This window comes from Chelon labrosus (assembly GCF_963514085.1).
Source record: "Chelon labrosus genome assembly, chromosome: 10".
Lineage (NCBI taxonomy): Eukaryota > Metazoa > Chordata > Actinopteri > Mugiliformes > Mugilidae > Chelon > Chelon labrosus.
This window is the reverse complement of record NC_140360.1, coordinates 12,630,702-12,639,385: the sequence shown is the minus strand read 5'-3', so window position 1 is coordinate 12,639,385 and position 8,684 is coordinate 12,630,702. Positions and strand designations below refer to the sequence as shown.

Below are 8,684 nucleotides of genomic sequence, written 5' to 3'. Positions count from 1 at the left end.
TTGAAAGTGGCTGTTTTGGAGAAATCTGAATAAAAGCGAGGCTCGGATCGTGATTATTATCAAGTTTCAGAAGAAGAAATTTGATTCTTAATGTTCGTCTTTTAAATAACCTGCTGACAAAACTCACCAAGAAGGAATAAAAGGTGTAAAATGTAATGGATTTACAACTGTGACATGGTTTCAGGGTAGATTAGTTCTTGTCTTAACTGTGCCTCCCCACCAGTTGTTTGTCCAGCAGGAGGAGACAGAGTCTGTGAATTGCACAGAGCTGCTGCACAGTCATTGTTCATACATGCATGGATTTATTTTTTATTTTTTTTTACATAATTTATTAGAGGTTGTAGTCAGGTCTCTAATCTCCTGTAATAAAATGGTCGGCTGCTGTTAATCTGTTTACACCCAGAGTGACGGGAATCTTTGCGCAGAATCATTACTCAATAAGTTGGAATTAATTTTCACTTAAAAACTGAGTGTTGTCGCATAAACACAAGTCTGTCTTTCAGTGAATTAATGTGAAACAATGGAAAACCCAAACAAATACATTTTGGTGATTAATTGTTCACATTCTCAGGAGGGTTCCTGCGCTGTCCAGAAAAGTGTCTCTGATAAACGCCTGATGAGTTTGGCACTTTTACAACACCGCCACCACCACCACCACGGTGTCGGCTTCGGTGTCAGCCCCGGTGGCCCTGTCCAATGAGAACTGTGAGAGGGTGCCTGCTGTGGCCTTTTGCAGTTGCCACTCCCTCGAGAGATTGATGAATTGATTGTGGGGCTGCTGCCAGTGTGTCTGTGCCCTGGGCGAAGGTGTCCCGGTTACGGGTGGGAATCCCAGCTATGGCATCCGCCCTGGGGCTTCTATTGTGGCCGTCCTGCAGGGGGCCCTGGGGGCTGGTGGCCCTGGGAGCAGATCTGACTCACATACTGCTGTCACACCCTTGGAGACACAGCGGCACTCACCCCTGCACCGACCTCTGATTGGCTGGGACGGGAATGACTCTCTGTGGAGGGCAGCAATTCCGCAGGGAAACTACCTGATTGTGCCAAACTTCTCTTGATGACAGCAGTTAGGAAAGGACAAAGGAGAAAGGCGATGTAGATCCATGTCCTTCCCACCTACTTGACCCGGTCTTTGCCTGCCTTTGTTCACCACTACACTTTCAGTAAACAAGCATGTAACGTGTGTTGTTAATTAATCTAGCTTCAGTCTTAGTTGGTATTTTAAGTCTCAAATCCCTGAAAAAAAATAAATAAATAACAGTCTTTTTAATTAATTTGGATGTTTGGCCTTCTGTGTGCTAAATGATGTACGTGCAGAGTTTGGGACACCACGGTTGTTTCTTATTCCCACTGTGAGAGGAAGGACAGCTTCACTGTGCTCACCTTAAATCCGAGTTCAACACGTGTACGCACAAGAGGATATGGTGACACGACAACTGGTTTGGAAAACCAACCGTGGTCCGATGTGCAGCTCATACAAGTGTAATGTGGAACACGAAACCTCCGGTGCACATATAAAAAGAACTGGCCCTCCAGAGCAGCGACAGACATCTTGCGTCAAGCAGTTAAACTTTGCAATTTTATAGACCTGAAAGGTATTTACGCTATTTAAATCTGTGCCGGTGCAAAAAATAAGCAACACAAGTGTGAAACAGTGAGCGATAGAAAGAAAAACAAGTAAGACAAATGTACGTTTTGGTCTTTTTATTGATCGACGTAGTGCCAGAAATCATTAAATCATTCAACACTTTTGCACTTTTTTCTGTTTCTATTCTTCAGCCTTCAATGAATTCATCTTGCTCCTTTCTGAAAACGCGTCATCGGTTGGAATGTTGTGCGGCCTCGTCTTTCTCCAGTCAAAGTCTGCCCGTCGTCTCCAAAGGAGGCGACGTTTAACCGCAACGTTACTGCGAGCGCATCAGTGTCACAGGTCGTAGGTGAGACACTGGACCGCCGGACATTCCTACAAACAGACCTGCTATCAAAGAGAAACGAACCACTGGCGAAAATAAGGCCACAAAAAAACAAAAGAACAAAAAATATTTTCACACAAAACTGAACATGATAGAGGGCACGTCACGCACGCACACACAAGCTGCTGTCAGTATCTGCCAAACACGCTGACCCCGATATCTACAGGTGTATCAACAGCACTTTAACCGCGAATACCATGGTGTACTTTTCTCGTTACATGAACATATATACAGTTTGCGCTTGACATAGAAAAGCATGCTTTTGCATATTAGAAGGTTGTTCGGTAAACTTTACACTAAACCCATAACATTTATTTAGTACAGCATTTGTTCCAACCAGCAGCACTGATTTTAGACTAACAAGTATAGTCTGAGGAAACAGGCTATTATAGTTCACTTTTATTACAGCTCTTGTACAGTATTAACATGCCTTATGATGCAGTATTACTACCATCCTCTCTCCCCTTATTCACATTTTGTGTGGAGACTCAAAAAAAAACTAAAATAAAAAGACTGCAAAGCTGCCAGGTCTAGTTAGCAAGAAAAAATATATCAAAATAAATTAACACTGCATTCAAAAACACAAGGAGGAACATAGTTTTTTTTCTTTTTTTTTTTGTTTTACAACCATAATGCATCTTTTCTTACTTTGTGCAGCATGATACACACGGATTTGGTTAACACGAGAAACACACGTAATGTCAAGTAGGGAACGGACCAGGGTGACAAGCAACGTGAGTGCTTTGGACAGACACGGCGCAGCTGCTTTTGAAAAATAAAATAAAAACATTCAAAACCACATAAGCTCTCTAATATTGCCAATCACATGCTGTGCCGCGTCACTCTCCACGGGGCAGGCCAATAGCAGCATTAATTATTATTTTTTTTCAAAGCCACAGAGCCGGTAGTAGAGTGCGCCTGCTCTCTCATCCGCATCAGTTCAGATATCACACCTCGCCGATGCCACGCAAATTGTTTTAACCCTTACCGAGCCAGGCGCGTCGACTAAGAATTATTTACAGCAGCGGCCCGCGGTGCTTCACAGCTCTTATACAAGCCCACGAGCCAGCACTGGGATATCTCCATGCAGATTGGGAAGCAGCAGTAATGTACAGTGATACTGAGGGGCTTCTTTTGTCACCAGCTGCCTGAGCAGTAAATGCAATAAAGGGATAGAAACCGTGTAATGCACAAACCAATAAATAAACCTCTATATACGTATGTCATTTGATAAAAAAATAAATAAAATGATGCCTCTAAATAAAATCTGATCACATTTGAATAAAATCTGGAGAGCGTAGCTGTAGGTAGCAGTAAAAATCTCTGTATGGACAATATATTACGACATTACACTTATCTGAGTATACTGTTTTTAAACAATGTGATAGTATTCCCACTGTACTATTAGGACATTCTTCATAATTTACACCAAGTGTCTGAGGGAAGGCCGCCGTCATGGCTTCGTCACAATTTCTGAAGAAGTTAAATGTTCACGGAGGTCGCAAAAAAGGGGGAATTCATATACTTTTACTGTAACATTATTATAGTATTATGTTCCAATATTTAAGTTTATAGGATGTAAATCACTTCGGTCGACTTTGACACCATTGGTTTGAAAATGATCAAAAACGCTCACCACAGATCCAAACTAATTAAATGAATCAAAGTAAGGAAATAAAATATTAAAAGTATTTTTGAGGGGGGGGGAGAAAGCCATCGAGAGTCACCCCCTGGGAGCTTTTCAGCATTTCCTCTCTGTGTAAACACAATGGATCACACTATAACCACTACCTGGAGCTGGCACCCAGGCTCTTCCCCGCGTCTACTGACCGGGCCCCCCTCACTTTTTGTTCTTCAGCTGATTGGCCAGCCAGTCCAGGCCCTCGTAGAGGCCGTCCCCGCTGGTGGCGCAGGTGGCTTGGATGTACCAGTTGCGGTGGCGTAAGGAGTGCAGGCCCAGCTTGTCTGTGATCTCCGCGGCGTTCATGGCGTTGGGCAGGTCCTGAGCAAAAACCACACGGGAGAAGAGGGAGTCATCCAGGAGGCTTCGGCTTCAGGGAGAGGGGGGGGTGAGCGGGAGAAGCTCGTACCTGTTTGTTGGCAAAGACGAGGAGTACGGCGTCACGGAGCTCGTCCTCGGCCAGCATCCTCATCAGCTCCTCCCTCGCTTCGTTAACCCTCTCACGATCGTTGCTGTCCACCACAAAGATCAAACCTGCAAGAGAAATAAAGCTCATCTCTGTTATACTGTTTCTAACATTACACAGTAATGTTTAAAAAAACAACAACATATTGTTGAACCAGGTTTAATCATTGTCCAGGCTTTCAAGATGACTAAGACGGTGATAATTTGAAACATTTGGAGCCTGCATGAAAATGACCTCATCTCAAGGATTAGTCAGATATGCCCTCAGGTGCTGGGGGCGAGCGTGCGCTGCAGGATGTGCAGCAGCACCGGGGAGGCCTAGCCAAGTCCAACATGGCCGACTGATGCATCATGAGAGGCTGTCAGCGTGGCTCACCCTGCGTGTTCTGGAAGTAGTGTCTCCAAAGGGGACGGATCTTGTCCTGGCCACCCACATCCCACACAGTGAAGCTGATGTTCTTGTATTCCACTGTTTCCACGTTGAAACCTGCATATAAATAAATCACAACATAAGCTGGACAAACTCTGAGACTTTATTTAATCCAACGCTCATTTATCCTTTCAGCACACACCGATTGTGGGGATGGTGGTGACGATCTCCCCCAGCTTCAGCTTGTAGAGGATGGTGGTTTTCCCGGCGGCGTCCAGCCCCACCATGAGAATCCGCATCTCCTTCTTGCCTATCAGGCTCTTCAACAAGTTCCCGAAGATGTTTCCCATGATGACCGGAGGCAACTGCAACGAGACTGTTACACAGGGAACTGAAAGGGCCACCTTTTTACGCTGCAAAATAAACTGCCAACCACATCCAGAAGGTCAAAAACCCACACACACACACACAAAAGAAAACATGTGGCGAGACAGTAGCTCTTCTACAGCTACATTACCACCTCGTTACGGCTCAACGCTGCCTCAGAGGAAAGCCTGTAAAAGCTTACTTCACACCTCGGCAGGCAGGCAGCTGACCTGACTTGCTTTACACTGTGACAGCTCACTGGGGAAACCAGCCGCCATGCTGGATCTCTGCTTTCATGTGGTGCAGAGTGACCACCTTCCTGTGCTGTTTGCAGGCGATGCGAGATAAATGGAAGCTTAAACGATCAATTACATAATAAAAACACGTAACTTGTGGGAAACGTGCCATGCACGGAGCCTAGTGCACAGAGGGTAGGGAGAGGCTTTGGATTTCCGTGGCCCTTCAGGGTAAGGGCCCTTTAACAGGCCAACTCTGTTGTCAACTTGTGCAGACATATTCTGCCTGAGGTGCACTTAAAATGCACGGTGTGTCCCTCTTTTCTGATTCTCTCATGGGTGAGTGTTTTAGCTCTTGCTGTGAACTGATCTAGCAACACGTCCATTCATTTATTTCAAATGCACAGGCAGTAGCTGCTAGCATAGCTTGTTACAGCTGCAGTGGCCGCACATCCATGTACATCTGTCATAATGCGAGGGGAACACGACTGATGCTGCAGTCCAAGCACCCGATGAATAGTAACCGACCTTTTAATGAGCTTGATATTTATTCGATTGTACTTTGCAAGCTATATTATGCCTATATTATTAATATTATTATTATTATTTTAAATCTCCGGGTCAATTTTGGTGCTATAATCCCCTCGAACAGTCACGACAAACGCTCCGGTCGGCCTGAGGTCGTCGATTAACGGTGGTTCATTTACAAACAAGCGTTTCAGCGCATTTCCAAAGCGATACGTTTGTCGTTTTCTAAAAAAAAATCACTCGCATCTATGAGCATTTTCACCATTTGCATCTCATTCACACTCACCCCGTCAGCGGCAGGCAGGATACCAGCTGGATTCAGGCAGAGGAATGGATGATAGTCTCGCGATGAGACGCCGCTGTTAAAAGGGCGTGCTCTCGCGATAGTTGGATTTCCGCGACCACCTCACGTTTGTCTTTTCCCGATGGCTTCTGCAAAGCCGGGAGCATTGCAGGAGGGCACCGGTGGGTTGGACCTCTTTATAAAACGTGAAAATTGAACAGTTTGAAGCTTGACTCGCTTTTGATAAATTAAAGGCATGTTTTATTTTATTTTACACGATTTATGCAATGTGCTCTCTGGCCAAGTAGAAATTCAGTGATGTCACAAGAGCCCCAAGAAGTAAAGCAACAACAAATGTAAAGGAGAGTCTGCACCAGCAAACATGCTTGAATAATTAACACAGGAATCATCTTGATGAATAAGTAAATGGCTGACTGTAATAGGATGCCAAGTGATACTTCCTGGCAGCAGGCCTCTGACTGTCACAGATAATGAGGCGACAGGAGGCAACAAAACATCAACAGAATCAAAATTCAGGTTTAATCTTGAGCACGGCTTTAAAAAGAAAAAAAATATATCAGGTATTTCAAGATGTGATGTGATAAATGTATATGGTTTTCAGGTGATGATACTTTGAGGGATTAGGAGGAAGCCTGACTTCCCTCCAAAGTGTTTTTTCCTTTCTTTCCCCATCATCATCTAAAAATGTGATTAGACGACACGCCCCGAAACCGAGCCCTGCAGCCATAGGTGAATCCAGCATCTGCCGGGCTCTTCCTCTCGGTTGCGTGTCAGTCAGCGGTCCGGTAATAGATGTGTTTATCAATTCAGTGGTGAAGGCATGAGGAATAAAGAGGGGAGCAGATGTTTGCAGCTGCAGACCAGATTATGGGGTGGAGTGGATGGTGGGGGAGCGTGCCGAGTTTGTGTGCGCGGGGCGTTTGGAGAGGGTTACAGGGGGGTTACAGCGGGCTCGGGTGGTGGCAGGAGAGGTAGGGTGGGGAGTTATGACTTAAAGGAGCCTTTCCTCTGAAGTGTCTGCCAGCGCGCACCCCAGCAAACACAATCACAAGTCTCGTTGGTTCTGCTAGCTGAACTAATGAGGGCCTGCACGTTGAGGGCAGGGGCTTTGATGTTCTGGGTAGCTGGCTCCTTGTGTTTTCTCTCCCGCTCTCCTTTTCTGCCTGTCCCACATCAAAAAATGAAAGGGGAGTTGAGAAGCAGATGTTTTGAGGCATGTATTTATACTGAGAACACTTTATTCACCCCCTTCTCCGTTCCCCGTTTGTCCTCCGCTTCTGCATCTCTGCTGTACGTGGAATAAGGATCTATCTGCCCATCTTTATATCCAACTAAACACACTAAATCGCCTTACTTTATACATATAATCATGCTGTCAATCAAAGCGGGTAACTTTTATCTATCCTAACTTCCTCTCTCTGGCTGCTTCTCTTTAATTTCGGCCCAGTCTGGATGTCATTACTCGTGGGGGCAGTCTATGTGTTGCTATGCATGTGTCTCATGTCTGCAACGATGAGGGGGAGATTGGGAGAGAGAGAGAGAGAGAGAGAGAGCGAGAGAGAGAGAGAGAGAGAGAGAGAGAGAGAGAAAGCAGTCCCAGGCTGTCCACCAACCTCTGTCTCACACATGGGAGAAACAGTGACAGGAAATTCCCCTTTGCAGCAGCTCCAGGGTGAAATGATAAAGGAATGAAGAAATACAAACCAGAAATCCAGTCCCTTATCATTCCATACCGCTCGCAGTCTCCTTTTTTTTTTTTTTTTACTCCTTCACTAAATACCAAAAAGACAGAAGAGTCAATTCAGCCACTGGCACTGCCATTCCTCAGGAGTCAGGGGATATTTACCAAAGTCCATACAAACAAGACTTAATTGGCATTAAATCCTATGTGGCAGAAGAGGTTTTCCCAGCAAGCCGAGCGCGGAGACAGTTTGGATTATCTAAGATATCCAGGAATGCTGCGATCATAACTCAAGCGGTGACATTAGCATTTCGCTAAATCTACAGTTTATGCGTGCGCATCAGCAAGTGTGTTTCTGATTGTGCACCAGTGCCAGTAATTGTACATGTGCATGTCTTCGTACATAAACGGGTGCATGTATTTGTGTGCGTGTGTTTATTTTTGTGTAGTCTGTCGCCCAGGTAACAGGGATACAGCGTCCCAGCAGCACGTGGTTCGGCAAGTCCCTTCCTTGGCTATGAACTCTGGACAGATGATCCCCTCAGATGCTCGCACAGCAAAGACTGGTATAATCAACCCCACTCTCTGCTCTCTGGATGCTTCTCTCCAGTAATAAAAGTCATACTTTAAGGAAACAATATCCTGCGGCCATAAAAAGTCCTTCTCTCAGCATGAAGTGGCCATAAAAAAAAAGGCTCTCACCTCCCAAATCTGTAGTGCATAGAGCTTACCCCCCATTTACACAGCAACAGACGCACACACTCAAGCATACACACAGCCGTCAGCATCATTTCGAGACTAAAGTAGGTCCATCTCTCACTTTGACATGTGCTACATGTGGGAAGAATCTAAGGAGTGCTTGGACCGACGAAATGGACAAAAGCAAGCACATAACATCAAGAGCTCAGTCATGATTTCTTAGGAAAGTGACACACATCACATTACAGTTATACCAAAAGGAAGCATATTTCTGTCATAATATAGATATGAAAAACATGACCACTAGCAACCATTCTCATGAAGTATTTACTATTGTTACAATTATATAAATAAATCTGATTGATTAGTTGTTCAGTGTAA

At 45.0% G+C, this 8,684-nt stretch overlaps 1 protein-coding gene across 2 annotated transcripts; it reads right to left on the bottom strand.

The window, feature by feature from the left end:
• Positions 1-3,691: 3,691 nt before the first annotated feature.
• Positions 3,692-4,842, bottom strand: arf3a (ADP-ribosylation factor 3a; the record flags this gene model as incomplete). 2 transcript variants are annotated; one of them, XM_084554354.1, is made up of 4 exons in its annotated part: positions 3,692-3,975; positions 4,064-4,188; positions 4,496-4,606; positions 4,692-4,842. In XM_084554354.1, the coding sequence occupies 4 exons, from the start codon at positions 4,837-4,839 to the stop codon at positions 3,814-3,816; spliced, it is 546 nt and encodes a 181-aa protein (XP_084410480.1). In that variant the 3' UTR covers positions 3,692-3,813. The 2 variants fall into 2 exon arrangements, with proteins under 2 accessions (XP_084410480.1, XP_084410479.1); XM_084554353.1 differs by lacking the exon at positions 4,496-4,606 and having other exon boundaries at positions 4,692-4,839.
• Between the last annotated feature and the right edge of the window lie 3,842 nt (positions 4,843-8,684).